Source organism: Prionailurus viverrinus, chromosome A1 (genome assembly GCF_022837055.1).
Source record: "Prionailurus viverrinus isolate Anna chromosome A1, UM_Priviv_1.0, whole genome shotgun sequence".
Taxonomy (NCBI): Eukaryota; Metazoa; Chordata; class Mammalia; order Carnivora; family Felidae; genus Prionailurus; species Prionailurus viverrinus.
Window position 1 is genome coordinate 15,768,197 of NC_062561.1, and position 16,989 is coordinate 15,785,185.

Below are 16,989 nucleotides of genomic sequence, written 5' to 3' on the forward strand. Positions count from 1 at the left end.
CCAGGTGCCCCAACACCTTCTCCTTTTGACCCTCATCTCCATAGAGAGTGTGAAGTTATTCTCATCTGCTGTTTGCCCTCCTGGCAGACCAGCTTTTAGGTTTTTTTTTTAGCAGCTTAGGAGCTATAGGTCTAAGAATGCAGGAATGAGAGAGGATAATACTCTAAGATACTTGTTACCTCCTGTGGGTAAATCCAGATAGAGGTATGCCAAAGGACATATCTGACACCCACCGCCAGATATGAAGGCATCTTCCTATTTGCATGACTGCTTAGAAACTGTAAGGCAAGGTGGAGTATAAAGAAAAAAAATGATGCTTAAGAAAAAAGGAACCATATATTGGTAGGCAAAGAAGGGTCCCAGTGGCCAAGGTGAATTGTTGTTGTACATATTTTCTCCCAATGTGATGATCTTCAAAGCTTCCCTGGTCTTATGGAGTGGTAGAACAGCAGGTTTATCTTCCAGCTTTCCATAGGTGAAACCTCTCTGCTTTTTTGACTACCCACACTGTAACAACAGAGAGTGCTGGCACAGCTTTAGCACTCTCTGATAACCGGAAAAAAGACTTTACATTTGTTAAATTATTCTACATTTCTATCCACTGGCAATCCTAAAAGCAAGTTTACTTACCTTTGAAGTTTGGTCTTTGCTGCCATCATCAACTACTATCACCTCATACGTGAACGTGGGATCTTGCTTCTGCAAGAAGCAAAGATAAAATACCTCAATTTGGCATAAATGCCATCAAGAATTCTGATAAGATTGCAAAGAGTTTAAATAACAACTGTTTGGTTTTTTTTCAGTCTTTGTTCCCTCTGGAGAATACATCCTTACTCTAAACCCAGTGGGGTTACATAAGTCAAAAATAAGCAAAAACAGACAACTGTCACAGCAGAGACTCCCAGAGATGCCCGTCACTCCTGCCTCACGCTGCACTTCTGCTATTTGCCGTTCCCAAGTACTGGCAGGGGCATCCTATGTAACATGTTGCTATTTGCAATGAATTTGCTTGGCTTTTGTTTGGCTGGGGAGGGAGGCAAGAATAGCTAAAAATCCTTACTAACTCATGGGTTTCTTCCTCACTTCTCGTGTCCTCTAACCCAAGATGCAAGCTCTTTCATTTCTTTCTCTAAGTTTACTTGAGTAGCTATTTCTCCCAATTTCCTGTAGGCTAGGAATATAAATCCTGGACATTTATTTAGTTTAACCAAATCCTACCACAATAAAATAGTTTAGCTGTCCTTGAAGGTTATAAATAATAGTTGTTATAGAGTGATATGTAAGGGCACAAGTCACATAAAATAAAAAGTCCAAGAACCAAAAGGAAGAGAGATGCTGGGCAAGAGCAGAGAGCAAACACTGACTGAGTGTCCGTGAGTCCTGCTCTTGCCCTGGTCCCCCTGCACCAAACTGGTGGGAGCAGCCACGTGCTTGCTGCGCTGAGCACTTTGGAGACAGGCTACAACCTATGACCTTGGGCAAGTTACATTTTGGCCTGTTTTCTCATTTAAAAAACAAACAAACAAAAAACCCCCACACCCAGTCTATGTGGTTGGTGTAAAGAACACCTGTAATAGAAGAGGCAGAAGCCACACATTTAATAAGGGCTCCATTCTCTCCCTTTTTCCTTCTTTTTTTTTAAGTAATCTCTACACCCAACATGGGGTTCAAACTCACAACTCCAAGATCAAGATTTGCACACTTCACTGACTGAGCCAGTCAAGCGCCCCTCTCTCCTTCTTTTCTTTAAATTTAATTTTTCAACATGTCCTCCTCTCTTTCAATGAATCTTCTATGTTCCTTTTAGAAAGAAAACATAAAACCAATGTAAATCAAAACAAGGAATTTTCTTAAAAAAAAAAAAAAAAAAAAAAAAAGAACCAGCCACAAAACCCATTTGTTTCCTTAAAGTCTCTAAGGAGATTCCAACAACAGCTGATGCTATTAAACAAGGGCACGTATTACTTTTCTTCTCTTTATTCAGGGAAAGAAGAGAAAATAAATAAGGGGAACTCCTCTGCATAATAAAGAAAAACAAAAATAATTTCATTCTAATTATAAGCCTTTTTCAAATAAATGTCTTTTTAAAAAGTCACAAAAGTAAAAACAGCACTGTGCTGCCACAGAGTCTGCAGATGTACTCAATCTTTCTATTTTTATTTTTTGGCTGTTTTATTTTTTATTTTTATTATTTTTAAAAATATATTGTAGGGGCGCCTGGGTGGCGCAGTCGGTTAAGCGTCCGACTTCAGCCAGGTCACGATCTCGTGGTCCGTGAGTTCGAGCCCCGCGTCGGGCTCTGGGCTGAGGGCTCAGAGCCTGGAGCCTGTTTCCGATTCTGTGTCTCCCTCTCTCTCTGCCCCTCCCCCGTTCATGCTCTGTCTCTCTCTGTCCCAAAAATAAATAAACGTTGAAAAAAAAAAAAAAAAAGTTAAAAAAAAAAAAAATATATTGTAAAATCGGTTTCCATACAACACCCAGTGCTCATCGCAACAGGTGCCCTCCTCAGTGCCCATCACCCACTTCCCCTCTCCCCCACCCCCATCCACCCTCAGTTTGTTCTCAGTATTTAAGAGTCTCTTATGGTTTGCCTCCCTCCCTCTCTGTTTGTAACTATTTTTTCCCCTCCCTTCCCCCATGGCCATCTGTTAAGTTTCTCAAGATCCACATTCAACTTTAAATGTACCATCAGGCAAGAAGATAAAAGTGGGTGGGAGGGTACATAAGTAATGTCAGCTTTCCAGTTTGTTCTGGGTTCACCCACCTGCTGCTGGAGGCAGTGAGCCACGTGCCGGGCTTGCTCGCTGACAGCCCATGGCAGGCAACAAGCTGAGCACGGGAGGCCCTGTGACCTTGACGGCCCCGGCCATAGCCGGCACTGCCTCTTACCGTGGGTCTAGCCAGGATCTACAAGTTGGTGATCTAGTCTGGTTTTAATTGGAGACATCATATTGAAAGAGAAAACATGATACCTGTCTCTCCTCTAGATAGCCCAGCGCTTCATCCATCATTACAGGCACTTAAAGAAAAAAAAAAAATATATATATATATACATGAAAAATTGGTTTTGAAAATGATTTACCAAGCCTCAGAACACTCAGTTTACATATGGAAAAAGTCTGAATAGTCTAATAGGCTCCTCTGGGACTTTCCTCCAGTGGCCGTTCCCATCTGGAAGGCCTGCTGTTCACATCTAGCTACTCTAGTCTCTAGAATACTTCAGTCCTACCACTTCTGATGCTGACCCTATCCTCTGCAGCTATTACTCGTTTCCCCTCTTCTGAACTACATCTACTAACTATGCACTCACCACAGCCCACATCTGTTAATGTTCTGGCAAAGACAATAAAGGTCATACTTTAAATTTCCTTTTCTTCCCAAATGACCAAAAAAATGAAATCGGGCTTACACCGTTTTTCTTCATTGTATGAAGGCACAACAACAGAGAGTTGCTTGGTAGGTGAGTCCCATATGCTGGGCAAAGTTTCCTTCTGTCCTCTGGCATTTAAGAAGAACTTCTCTTCTTCATATTGATGGAGATGTGGCATTTTTGTAGCAGTTATAAATGCAACAAAGGAAATCTAAAAGCAGGTATATTAACAAGAAATTATGTTGACATTTTTTTTCGATTTGTTATATGAGAACACATCTTTTACATGATTTTTTTTGTTTGGTGGAATATTTACTCTCAGTTTTTAGTCCATTAACAATGGTCTAGAGATGACACCAAAATTCAAATCCCTTACTTATGCACCGGTTATTTTCCTTTCTTCAACTGGTAAGGTACTAATAATGCCTTAGGAGGCTCTTTGTCTCTTCTGACCTGTCATCCCCAGGACTCCATTGTCCTAGATCTAATAGGGAACAGTCACTAGAAGTGCAATCTATGATGCCCTGAACCTCCAATCCCCTGGCAAGCACATAGTTAGGTCTGATTCCTACTTGGAGCCTGTATGTGACAGAAGGTAAGTTCACAGTACAGGCAGAATGTGTGGAATAAGGCCAGACCTCCCATCTAGGACCAAATCAAGCAAGGTTTTGAAGAAACGACCCCTCCACCCCCATGGTAGGGGCCAGTAATGCTTAAGAATATATTCTTGGCACTTATCCTAGATTTGAACTCAGAATACATTATTTTTTGGGGTGCCTGGGTGGCTCAGTTGGTTGAGCATCCAACTTCAGCTCAGGTCATGATCTCACTGTTTGTGAGTTCAAGCCCCACATTGGACTCTCTGCTGACAGCTCAGAGCCTGAAGCCTGCTTCGAATTCTGTGTCTCCCTCTCTCTCTCTCTCTGCCCCTCCTCCACTCGCTTGCTCTCTCTCTCTCAAAAATGAACATTACAAAATTAAAAAAAAAGAATATATATATTTTTTTAAATAAAGTATCAAACTTGTAAGCTCTGTCACCATGCACTACTAACATTTTATAGCTCCCTTCCATTTTTATTTGGGAGCGAGCCCTGTAAATAACCATTCTTTGTAACACTGTTTCTACTGGTACACTTCCTGCTTTTAAAGCAGTCAATCCACAAATATTTGGAATGCTACTCATTTTTAATGTGGTGACCATTTATAATATTCCATTGGGTACATACTGAAATTGAACTTGTTCTGATTAGTAGGAGCATGGAGGCAGTATCCCGACTAGTGGTTAAGAGTTCCTGTTCTGGGGGTGTCTGGGTGACTCAGTGGGTTAAGTGTCCGACTTCAGCTCACGTCATGATCTCATGGTTCTTGAGTTCCAGCCTTGCATCTGGCTCTCTGCTGTCATTACAGACCCCACTTTGGATCTTCTGTCCCCCCCACCCACCCTTCCCCCGTTCCCCTATTCACATGCACACGCACTCTCTCTCTCTCTCCCTGAAAAAAGAAAGTTCCTATTCTGCACCCCAGTGTCCAGAATGTGATTTCTAAATTCAATTTCCTAACAAAAGTAATCAATGCTCTCTGTAAGATGCCACAGAATCACGTCATTATTTTGAAAATTCTGCCTTTTGTCTTACCTTTTATAAGTGAAAGATATGTCAGAGTAACTGAATGGCTGAGAATGAATTTTTTTTTCATTATAGAATTTCATTATAGAATTCATTATAGAATTCATTATATAATACACGAAAAAGGAATGATAACAATTAGAATATTCCACCTTGCAACCCCCAGAGAAATAATGGATTTAGGTTGACAAACTTTATGATTGGTCGGTCAGGCTAACAAAATTGAACTCCTGGATCCTCTCAACACCAGAAAAAATTAGATATAACAAGCCTTCTGGTATGATACAAGAGGAAGTATTCAGCATCAATCACATGCCTTTTTTGATTAAAAAGCTCAAACATGCATTTGATTACATATCTAAATATTACTACCAGTTAATAGGAAATCCAGGAGACAGAGTAAGATGTTAACAATCACCAAGGGGATGCAATCAGTATAATTCAGATTGTTGGAAACTCTACAGGACAAACGACTACTTATTAAAGACAAGGAAAAACAAAAACAAAAATGCAAGACAAACTGTTACAGATTAAGATACTTGAGACGTATCAATTGAGTGCTAAGTGTATGTTAATGCTCAATGGAACAAAAAGACTATACTAAAACATACATGAGGCATTTGAACAGATGGGATATTTGAAATCACTTAATAATGGTTAAAATTTTTAAACATCCATGATAACACGGGGCACCTGGGTGGCTCAGTCAGTTAAGCATCTGACTCTTGTTTTCAGCTCAGGTCATGATCTCATGGTTCCTGAGTTCAAGCCCCGCATCAAACTCTGCACTGTCAGTGGGGAGTCTGTTTGGGATTCTCTCTCCCAGTCTTTCTCTCTGGCTCTCCCCTGCTTGTACTCTCTTTCTCAAAATAAATAAACTTAAAAAAAAAAAAACCCATAACTTTATTATGATTATATTTTTAAAAAGGGAATCTTGTCTTTAGAGATAAATGCTGGGGATTTACAGATAGAGGTTATGTCTTAGATTTGCTTCAAAATAATTCAGAAAAGTGGGGTGAGGAAATGTCTGGAAGGTGGATATATATGAAACTAGTTGCTTTTTTTTTTTTCTTTTATAATTTCCTGCTCTGGCATTAAAAAAAAAATGAAGTTCCACTAGCTGTGTGACATTTTCATATGTGAAATCTCTCAATCTCAATCTGCTTCCTCATCAAATAAAGCTAATGATAATAACATTTATGTCAGCATTGTTTTAAAGATCACAAGGGATGCCCCCTGTTAAACGCTGAATACAATACCCAACATATTATGTCCTCAATAAATGGTAGTTCTTATAATCACTTCAAGCCAGTGGGATCAAATACTTCCAGTATACCCTCATAACGGACTCATTTAACTCTGTGCAACAGACAGATTTAACAAGACGATTCAATCCCGGATTCTGTCAAAATTTGCCCCACTGAAACCCTGACTTGCTCCAAACCCCGAAAAAAACCCAGAATCTCCACTATGGAAGAACACCCCTTTCTCACTCAGACACAAATCACCAAAGTAGTCAGGACACATGGCTTTTTCTCTATTGTTTCTAAACCGTGAGTTTGCAAACCTAGCAAGGTGGAAGAATGGCCTTCCTAGCAGTGCTATCTAGAGGGCTAATATGAGTGTCAAGGAAGCTGAAACTTCCTTTTACTCCTGGAAGTGTACTGGAGTAAACTCCATTTACTAACTGGATGGCAGGTTCATTCCAAATTATATGAGGGAAAGGTCACTTGGCAAATTGACTATTAGTTATGGATCAGCAAGTGTTTATACAACGTTTCTGTTTCCACAATAAGAGCAGAGAAAACACGAGTTTGAATTCTATTGTATAGCCTCATTCCGAGGCAGCGAATTTAGGGTGTTCAATAATGGGACGTAACGACTCCCAGACACATGGTAACACCACGCCTGTGTGTCTTCGTCTTACTGTGTCCCTCCTGGGTCTTCTTGATCCACGAATTTATTCCAATCTGTAACAGATGGCTCTCGGCGGTGCGCTGTCACCACTTTCTGTTTAACATCAGGAAAAGGGTGAGTCTAGAGAGCACACACCTCCTGGGGGCTCAAGACCTTCCTGGGTGGAGCCAGAACTGCATAGGCTGCAGGCCCGGGGGTGGGGGTGGGGGGTCTTGGAGAGGTCGGGACAGATAGGACAGGTGGACAGAGGTCCAGGGACCAGGGGGCAAATGGAGACTGGTAAGCACGACCCCCAGTGAATAAGCGTACAAGACTCCGGGCATAGAGGGAGGTAAAGCTGCAAAACAAAAATAAATACGGAAGAAAGGGTGTGTAGAATTCTAGGAGAAGGAATCCTCGGGTCAAGATTTGCGGGAAGCCTGGTGGAAAGGGACCCGGCGAAGACTGGGCAATGCAGAGGAGATGCGTGCCGGCCGAGTCTCTAAGACAGCAGTGAGCCTGGGCCCGCGGCGATCCCCCATCCCTCTCCTCACCAGTATCAAGGCTGCGGCCGCCAGCGCCACGCCGAGCACCGCCAGCTGCAGCACCAGCGAAAGCATCCTCCATGCCCAGGTCGCCGCCCGCCCTACCAAGTACCTACACACACGCGGAAGAGCCCCGGTGCAGCCCCGCCTCCAGCCGGCAGAGGGGCCGCGCAGGCCTGGCGCCCGCCGCCCACAGCGCCCTCTCGCGGCAAGGCGAGGAGAAGAACATGTAGTTCTTGGGAGCCCGGGTCAGCTGTGGAGGCGGGCCCTCTGTTCCACAGTATGGTGGACAAAATCAGCAAGTAAAAATGCAGGATGTCCACTAACTTGAGTTTGAGTTTCAGATAAGCAATGAACAGTTTTTTTTTTTTTTACAGACTTGTTAAAATATAATTCGCACACCATACAACCCACCCATTAAAAATTTTTTCGGTATATTACACGAGTTTTTAAAAACTGATACAACATAGGGGCACCTGGGTGGCTCAGTCGGTTGAGCGTCCGACTTCGGCTCAGGTCATGATCTCCCGGTTTGTGAGTTCGAGCCCCACATCGGGCCTTGTGCTGACAGCTCAGAGCCTGGAGCCTGCTTCGGATTCTGTGTCTCGCTCTTTCTCTGCCCCTCCCCTGCTCACGCTCTGTCTCTCTCTGTCTCAAAAATAAAACATTAAAAACAATTTAAAAAACTGATACAACATAAAATTTGTCGTTTTAACGAATTTAAGTGTACACTAGTGTTACTAATTATATTCGCAATTTTCTGCATCCATCACCGCCATCTATTTCTAAAACATTCTTTGCTCCCCCACAGCCCCTGGTAACAACTAATAGCATGTATTGTTTGGGGTATACACACTGTACGTTAGCCAATTTGACAGTGAATTATATTTAAGAAAAACATTTTCTCTTTGTTTATCTGACATTCCAATTTAATCGGATGTCTTGTACCCTGTCCGGCAACCCTACCTAGGAGGGAGGGGGAGGTTTTGAGCCGCAACACAAGCCACTCCTTTGGAGCCTACTCCCGGGACCTGCAAAAGTATAACCTGGTGCGGATAGTGAGTGCACAGAAAGTTTATGTAATTCTCCAGTAACTAGAGCCGGGAGCCCTTTGCTTGGGAGGGGGCAAGCCCAGGGCCCAGCCTAAGACGGAGGCGGGAAAAGGACACAGACACTCTGGAATAATGCTCCACTCTTAATACTCAATTCCTGGCAGTAGGATCGGTTTTCTCTTAAACTCTTGAACTACCAGACTGTTTCTAGAAAGATACACTCTCATCTTCTCTGATGGCAGATTCGTCAAAACGCGTCCAAGGGAAAGAAGAAGCCTAGGGGCGTTGCCGGGACAGAGAAGGTCGAAGCAAGCTGGGCCGAGAACCACCCGCGCCGCGCCAAGCCGGCTGCGTCTCAGGCAGTGGGACGAGAGCGCAGGCGTCCTTGTCGAAAGTTTGGAGGCGGTGTAGGCGAGCGGTCGCGAGGCGCGGCGTTGCTCTGCGCAGGCGCACGCGCGCGGGCGGGAAGATGGCGGCCGGGTTCAAGTGAGTGTCGGCGGCCCGCGGGCGCGTGTTTGTACCCTGGCGGATGGAGGCTTCCTTTAACCCTTCGCTGGGATTTTTTCACCTGGAGGCCACCCTGCCATTTTCCCACTCCTTTTTCTAACGGAAGCAGGCGACGGGCGGAAGGACCTGGAGGTGGTCGTAGTGAAGGGAAAGCGGGCTTTCCCGCAGTGAGAGGGGAGATGGAAGGGACTGTGTACAGAGTTCAGTATCGGCTGCAAGCGCTTGTGTAGCGGACGCGCGGCCCCACCAGACACCGTCATAAATCTTTTAAAAAGTGTTGTATCAGAACCACATACCACCCTATTCTCCCTCTCCCTGATTGATTTCTAAAGACTGTGCCTTGTTCGGAAGGTTTTACTTAAGCCTCTTTTGTGCCAGTGTGGTGAAGCCTGTAGATTGTTGTCCTCAGAGTCAAGTTTTTAAATGGATAAGATATAGACGATTCCAAAGGAAAACAATTATGTTGACACAGTTTTCTTTCTATTTGTATAAACTCTGAGTTCTTGATAGAGTGATAAATATATGCTTTTCGAAATTAACTTTCTTAAACAAGATGTAGTGGGGAGTATAGTAACAACTGGAATTTCAAAGTAACGAGTTGGCACACAACCTTCGACAACTCCAAAGTAAAACGAAAACATTTAATCTCTGGTTGTTAAAGTTGCAGGCACTAATATTTTAATGAAGGCATAATTCATTATTCATTTCATTATTGCCTAGTCATAATTGAAGAACATGCTAAATTTCAGTTACAGGATAGTGCGAATACTTTTTTTTTCTTATGCTTCGGAGCGAAACTGTCATTACTAATATTTTAACAGCTGGATGTATTAAAGATGTCCAAAGGTTTTGGGCTCCAACCTGTGATTGTTTAAGGTACAGTTAAGGACAGCAGTTGGGTGTGATTGCTACGGGAAGAGTCCTAGCTGGCAAAGTAAACATCAGAATTCATGAAAGAAACTTAGTTACAAACTGGGGAGATTTATGCTGCATGATCACATTAAGATCTTTGCCAGTTTCGGGATTTATGTTAAAATTCATTAACTTACCTCGATATATGATTCCATGTTTCAGAACTGTGGAACCCCTGGAGTATTACAGGAGATTTCTGGTGAGTAAAGGTGGTTTTGTACAGGTTGTATTGTATCTTTTGAGAACAGTATCAGGTGCCTCTTTGGAAATTGACTTATATGAATTAATGAGGCTTAATGTGTTTTCCCTGGTGTGTGTAAAATACAAATGTAGACGTAATCTCCTTTCATGTAAATGTGTTTATTTAGAAAGAGAACTGCCGTCCAGATGGAAGAGAACTTGGTGAATTCAGAACCACAACTGTGAACATAGGTGAGGTATTTTCAGTTCTCAGAATGAAGTTGCTTCAGTATTTTTCTTGTGTTTTTTTTTATGCTAGTATTTTTATTTGTAAAGTTTTTTTTTTAAACTATCGTCTCAATTGATCTTTTTAAAATTTGAAGTTTTCCTTCCTTCAAAATCTCCAAGACATGGTTTTCTTTCTTTGTTAAAATGTTTATTTTTGAGACAGAGAGAGAGACAGAGTGTGAGCAGGGGAGGGGTAGAGGGAGAGGGAGACTCAGAATCTCAAGCAGGCTCCAGGCTGTCAGCACAGAGCCCAGTGTGGGGCTTGAACTCACCAACCACGAGATCATGACCTGAGCTGAAGTCCAGTGCTCAACCGACTGAGCCACTCAGGTGCCCTGTTTTCTTTTTTCTCTTCTTTTTAATGTCGGAGAGAGAGAGTCAGGAGGGGCAGAGAGAGAGGGAGAGAGAGAACCCCAAGCAGACTCTGCCTTGTCAGGTGCTGTCAGCACAGAGCCAGATGTGGGGCTCAACATCTCATGAGATTGACCAGAGCCGAGACCAGGAATCTGATGCTTAACCTACTGAGTGACCCAGATGCCCCACAAGACATGGTTTTCTCGTATGTCTTATACTTACTAAACTTTCTGTTGCAAACACAGAATTTTCCAGTTTAACCTGTCTGACATTCCTAAGTTTTAGTCAGAGCCATTTAAACAGTATTTCAGCCAAATTCTATATCTAAGGGAATCCTATTATTTTGTGTTAGGAGGTTTTTATCTGTACAACAGTTCTGTGACTGAACGAAATGGTTAACTCAAATTCAAGGACAGGTGAATAATTCCTAAAACAGTAATTTTAAATAGTTACATTACTTAAAAAGGGCTTGAGGTATGAATACATTTTAATAAGAAACTGAGATACATAGCAAGAAAAATTATATGTAGAAAAGGAAAACTTTCTGTGAACTCTTTCATTTTGCTTATCTTTCCAGGTTCAATTAGTACTGCAGATGGTTCTGCTTTAGTGAAGCTGGGAAATACTACAGTAATTTGTGGAATTAAGGCGGTAGGTTTGATATATCTTACTGAGATTTGAATTACCAAATTAGCTTCATATACTTGTTAGATTGTAATTTACACTGATAATTCTGTTGATTAGGCAGTCAGCTGTCAGTTTTTTAGTATTTTTCATTTTCCAAGAGCTTTCACCTTTGATAATACTGAAAGTCTAATGACTTTTATGAACATTTGTCAGATGGACTGAAATGAAACTATTTTTTGAAATTTATTTTGAGAGAGAGGGAGAGAGAGAATGAGTGGGGGAGGGGCAGAGAGAGAGAGGGACAGACAGAATCCCAAGCAGGCTCTCCGCTGTGAGCACAGAGCCTGATGTGGGGCTTAGACCCATGAACCATGAGATCACGACCTGAGCTGAGATCAAGAGCCAGATGCTTAATCCACTGAGCCATGCAGGCACCTCTAAAATGAAACAGTTTTTTAAATCCTCACTGCTTTTAAGTTTTTAAGAATTTGGTCGAGAAAGGGATTTTTGGTGACCTCCTGTTAGCCGTTTAATCTGTGCAAATTGAAATTGCTCAAAAGTTTGAGGGAGTAAGAGCTACTATTTACTGAGTACCTGTTGTGTTCCAGGCACCTTAAATTAGGTGCTTTATTACAAAATTACCAGTTTAATCATGAGAACAATCATTTGAGAACAATCATGAACAATCATAAATGATAAACAATCATTTATATGAGGTTCAGTGACTTGTCCAGGGACATATCATAACTAGAGCTTAGATATAACTTCGACTCCAAAGCATGTACTTTTTCCAGTATACTGCACTGTTGAGTTTTTGGTTACTAAATGATTGGAAGAGGGTGGTGCAGAAACTCAATATGTATTTATAAAGAGCCCAGGTAATTTTATTATTATTATTATTATTATTATTATATTATTATTATTATTTTGAGCCCAGGTAATTTTGGTAGCACTAGAGTGTAGGCAGCTATGTCATCCTGCTTTTTGATATTGTAGACCTAATGTGAGGATTGGCTCCAGTGTCCATGTAGCCTGATGACTCCCAAAGCATAGTAGATGCTCTTGTAGTTAACTAGCTAAGGTGGTCTTTGCTGAAGGGTTCTCCAAGTGATTGCTAAACTGTCTTCACAATTTCAGTAGCATCTTTCATAGGAAGTGTGTTTGCTTCTATAGGAATTTGCAGCACCACCAACAGATGCCCCTGATAAAGGATATGTTGGTAAGTTAAATGGTTTTGTAATTTTAATACAAATACTCTAACACATTTAATTCTGATCTTAATGCTAATGTTAAGTCCTAGTAGTTGAGCTGAAGAAAATTTATGATTCAAAAATACATAGAAATGAAGCAGACATTGCTGAAAAGTTTTCTGTATTTAGAAGATAGCCTAATAGCAAGATAGAGAATTCTGTAAAATTTTCAACTATGATCAGTTGTTTATATATTCAGATGTCAACCAAGAAAATAAAAATCTTAGGAGAGTTGCAATTACAAACGTTTATGTTTCCATAAAGATTCATTTATACCACTATGCAATTTTCTTCTTGCCTTCGACCATGTTTTTTATGGTAGGAACCAACATTTTAAAAATGCAGGCAGCTGGGTAATGAGTAGAGTGCTATGTACTGTTACAGATTGAAGTATTTTGTTAAAAATATTTTTCTGAAGGATTTAGGATGATTGAGGCCTTAATAGATGCTTTGTATTTTTTTGGTATTATTTGTGTGAGAAAAAAAGTTGGAAAATGTAAATTTTATTTTATCTAAGCCTAAGAATCTTAGACCAAAAACGAAATGATGTGTTACAGTGTTTTCCACTTGGCCAATCCTAGCTTTGACCACCGTCACCTTTGCAGTGGATTAATAATGTCTTTAAAACTTCCATAAACCAGAGGTGAAGTTTAGTTCATAGCTGCAGTGTTTCTTTCAGTTCCTAATGTGGATCTACCACCTCTGTGTTCGTCGAGATTTCGGTCTGGACCTCCTGGAGAAGAGGCCCAAGTGGCTAGCCAGTTCATTGCAGATGTCATTGAAAAGTAAGATCATTATAACATTTGACTGTCATTCATTTTCAGATAATTGTTGACCTTTAATTTATTGTACTTTATTATTAAATCAAGTTCACAGATAATTCACAAAGAGGACTTATGCATTTCTCCAGGAAAGGTAAGATGAATAAAGAAGCTATGAGGTTTTATTAATTCTGAATTGTTTTTTGTGGGAAGAGAACAGGGGAATTAAAATAGTAGACCACAGTGGCCTCAGATATGAATGTCTTAAGCTGGAATTAAGCTTAAAAAAAAATCAGGCTTACTCTGTAACATCTAAATAAACTATGTGGTTTATAAAAAAAAAAAAAAATCGACAATTTATTACCTGATTGCGAGCTACTTTTTGAGCTGAGGTAACTTTTAACACATAATTAGTCCACTGTTTATTCCATATAGAGTATTAATATCTGATCAGCCAACGTGTTTAGGGTAAATCTACACTATAAATTTTAAGTCTGTTTAAAAGTTAGAACTAAGTTGAGTAGGATGTAGAGGCTTTTTGTATTTGTGGGAAAGTACATTTTGGGTTTCATTTGGAACTTTCAAAAGCATTTCCTTCATCTGCTAATTTGTTTCTGTAGCCCTTGATGGAAATGTAGATGTTGTTACCTGACAGCTTGATAGTTAAATGCCAGCTTTTACCAGACCTGTCTACTATGTTTGGTTACTGGTTGTGTACTTCGAGCCATGCTGGTCTACCCAAGGGTTCTGTGTGGTTTTAGGTTGAAATACCATGTTCTAACCACCGGAAGGCTGTAATTTACACTCTGTAAACTCTGTTTTAGCTTTCTTGGGTTCTGTACTGTGATATCATTTGCCTGGACTATGATGGGAACATCTTGGATGCCTGTACATTTGCTTTGTTAGCAGCTTTAAAAAATGGTAAGCAACTTTAATAAAAGGGAATATTCCTTTTTATATATCAGGATATTCTGTTAAACGTTATCAATAAACTTTTTAAAGGTTTTTTGTTAAAATTTAGTGATGTTTCTAAATTAAAAACCATGTTTATATCCACTAAATTTACCTTAATTATCCTAAGATAATTTTTTTAAAAAGAATATTTCTAGACAACTTAATGAGGGAAAAGTGAATTAACAAAGCATAGAAAGCTGTATTTATTAAACTACAGTGATTTACTTCACATATTTGCCTTTTCTAGTACAGCTACCAGAAGTGACTATAAATGAAGAAACTGCCTTAGCAGAAGTTAATTTAAAGAAGAAAAGTTACTTGAATATTAGAACTCATCCAGTTGCAACTTCTTTTGCTGTATTTGATGAGTAAGTTAATCAAATGTCTAAAAATATTGTGTATTCAAGGTAATTATGGACTGTTACTCAGCTTTCTAACTTTTCAGGAAGTGCCTAAGCTGACCATACATCCTAGTTTGCCTTGGACACCTAGATTTATAGCTGTTGTCCCTGCAGAATTATCAGCTAACACTTACACTTTCAGCTCTCCCTACCTGTTCCTCGATTTCCTTATTCCTGTGTAATTAACCTTCAATTATTTCACAGATTTACCTTAGGCTACCTTCTGTATTTACTACGGGTATTAAAGATTCTAACAAGTAGTAGAATATTAGGTTGCTATTAACTTTTCTGGTTTCCTAACAGTTCTTCTAGTGTTTGTATTTGACATTAATACCTAAGCTAAAAGGCAAGTAGTGATTTTATTCTTTGCAAATGAAATTTGTTCCGTGGATTGATAATTTATACTTTTTTTTTTTTTTAAATAGCACTCTGCTCATAGTTGACCCTACTGGAGAGGAGGAACATCTGGCAACAGGAACCTTAACAGTAGTAATGGATGAGGAAGGCAAACTATGTTGTCTTCACAAACCAGGTATGTTCCTTCCATTCAGTCCTTTAATTTTTTTTTTTTTTTTATGTTTATTTTTGAGAGACAGAGTGCAAGTGGAGGAGGGGTAGAGAGAGAGGGAAACACAGAATCCCAAGCAGGCTCCAGGCTCTGAGCTGTCAGCACACAGAGCCCCAATGTGGGGCGGGGCTCAAACTCATGAACCATGAGATCATGACCTGAACTGAAGTTGGTTAAGGATGCTTAACCAACTGAGTCACCCAGGTGCTCCACGCGCCCCCCATTCAGTCCTTTAACATGTAAAGTAAAAACTCAATGTGAGCTTCTTTGTATTAGAGAGGGCCAAATGGAATGTTTTGTTGTTTGCTAATACAAATTACTGTGGTTTCTTGGTTATCTCAAATTCCTTACATTTCTATATATATGTCTACCATGGTTCTTAAGGTATGCATCAGAATCATTTGCAGGTCTTGTTAAAACAAAACCTCAAATCTTAAGACAGTCTCACTGGCTTGCATTATTGAATTTTTTGTTTTATAACTTGATATTGATTTTTTATAAGTAAAACATCTTAAAAGTGTTGGCACAACAATTTTTCAGGTGGAAGTGGGCTGACTGGAGCTAAACTTCAGGACTGTATGAGCCGAGCAGTTACCAGACACAAAGAAGTAAAAAAGCTAATGGATGAAGTAATTAAGAGTATGAAACCCAAATAAACCACCACCACATTTTCAAAACGGATTTGTAAAAACTGTATTTGTTACACTGTGCACAAACCTTTTATACTAAATAAATATCAAACTACATTCTTCTGAAAGATGTTTCTAGTATTTCTTAGGTCACTTCCACATGTATTATGTACAGTGAAACCATTTTTAAAAAGCAGTAACTTAGGCAAACCAACCCTAATGGTTCATTAAACCATCTCCCTGTTTTTACTTAAAAATGCTAGGGTTGTGCTTCTGTATAAAGTTTGTACATCTAGCAATGTAAAATACTGACATTTAAAAAAACAAAACCAAAAAATGAAGTAGAAACTCAGAATCCTTTTGATTCAATGCTCTTAATGGTTTTAAAAAAGAAAAAAAAGCAAGACTCAGAATTTTGGAGTGGTTGGCGTGCCTCTCTTCATTTTACTTTTTGACTGGCTGCCTGTATGCCGATGACGATGTAGCTGAGCTGTTTGTGCTGCTGCTGCTGCCATAGCCATTTGATGCTGCAAGAATCGCAACTGCTGCAGAAGGGAGGGAGAAAAAAGTCAAGTTACGTTAAATGTAGGCAGGTATGGAAAGGTGCTTTTCCTGAGAGATGAAAACAACAAAACTGAAAGGGAGAAAGCACCAAGATAACGAAAAGGGACTATACCACACTGAGACAATGCACAGTCAAACAGCACCAGTGGCACAGAAGCCTGCTGAGGGCTTTAAAAATGGTTCTTGGTAAACTTTAAAAATATTTCTGTTACTTTGCCCCGCCAGTCTATATTGTAGTAACTCAGCAACTTCAGTTACACTATTTTGTTGTAGGATAGTTTATAGCAATATAAAACCACCCTGCATATCAGAGAATCAACTATAATACGCTGACTTCCTACAATCCTGGAATAACATTTTCCTAAAACAGGTATGACATTTACTAACAGGAACACTGGTATACTTGCCTTTTTCTGCAGTACAGTATCAAAAAGTTAACCTTTGGCACTTAACAGCTGTCTGTTTCAAAATCTACTGGAAACTACAAAATGTAGGTTATTGTGCCA

The 16,989-nt window shown here is 40.1% G+C and overlaps 3 protein-coding genes across 24 annotated transcripts in view; 1 reads left to right on the forward strand and 2 right to left on the reverse strand.

Moving 5' to 3' along the window:
• The window catches only part of ALG5 (ALG5 dolichyl-phosphate beta-glucosyltransferase), a 43,113-nt gene extending 35,430 nt beyond the window's left edge, over positions 1–7,683 (reverse strand). Inside the window, exons 1-4 of one of the 3 annotated variants that reach the window (XM_047864093.1) lie at positions 7,446–7,604; positions 3,410–3,581; positions 2,973–3,019; positions 631–699 (exon numbers count right to left, since the gene is read on the reverse strand). In XM_047864093.1, coding sequence (XP_047720049.1) covers positions 631–699; positions 2,973–3,019; positions 3,410–3,581; positions 7,446–7,511 — 354 coding nt within the window. In that variant the 5' untranslated portion in view covers positions 7,512–7,604. Of the gene's footprint in view, positions 1–630; positions 700–2,972; positions 3,020–3,409; positions 3,582–7,445 lie in introns of those variants that run through there. The other 2 variants (XM_047864109.1, XM_047864100.1) reach the window with 2 other exon arrangements.
• A 1,125-nt stretch (positions 7,684–8,808) lies between these two features.
• Positions 8,809–16,047, forward strand: EXOSC8 (exosome component 8). The gene is made up of 11 exons (XM_047852263.1): positions 8,809–8,974; positions 10,070–10,106; positions 10,276–10,339; positions 11,307–11,380; positions 12,530–12,575; positions 13,286–13,391; positions 13,476–13,521; positions 14,192–14,288; positions 14,569–14,689; positions 15,148–15,254; positions 15,831–16,047. Exons 1-11 carry the CDS (start codon positions 8,958–8,960, stop codon positions 15,944–15,946), a joined length of 831 nt encoding a protein of 276 aa, XP_047708219.1. The 5' UTR covers positions 8,809–8,957; the 3' UTR covers positions 15,947–16,047.
• The window catches only part of SUPT20H (SPT20 homolog, SAGA complex component), a 43,722-nt gene continuing 42,691 nt past the window's right edge, over positions 15,959–16,989 (reverse strand). For all 20 annotated transcript variants that reach the window (XM_047852203.1, XM_047852113.1, XM_047852123.1 and 17 more), the window contains one exon: positions 15,959–16,464. In XM_047852203.1, coding sequence (XP_047708159.1) covers positions 16,327–16,464 — 138 coding nt within the window. In that variant the 3' untranslated portion in view covers positions 15,959–16,326. The remainder of the gene's footprint in view (positions 16,465–16,989) is intronic.

Excerpts from the sequence above, each read along its gene's own strand:
- EXOSC8 (XM_047852263.1), top strand. Across the intron at positions 10,340-11,306 it reads AACCACAACTGTGAACATAG|GTTCAATTAGTACTGCAGAT; the intron begins GTGAGGTATTTT and ends TTATCTTTCCAG. Across the intron at positions 15,255-15,830 it reads ATGTTGTCTTCACAAACCAG|GTGGAAGTGGGCTGACTGGA; the intron begins GTATGTTCCTTC and ends ACAATTTTTCAG.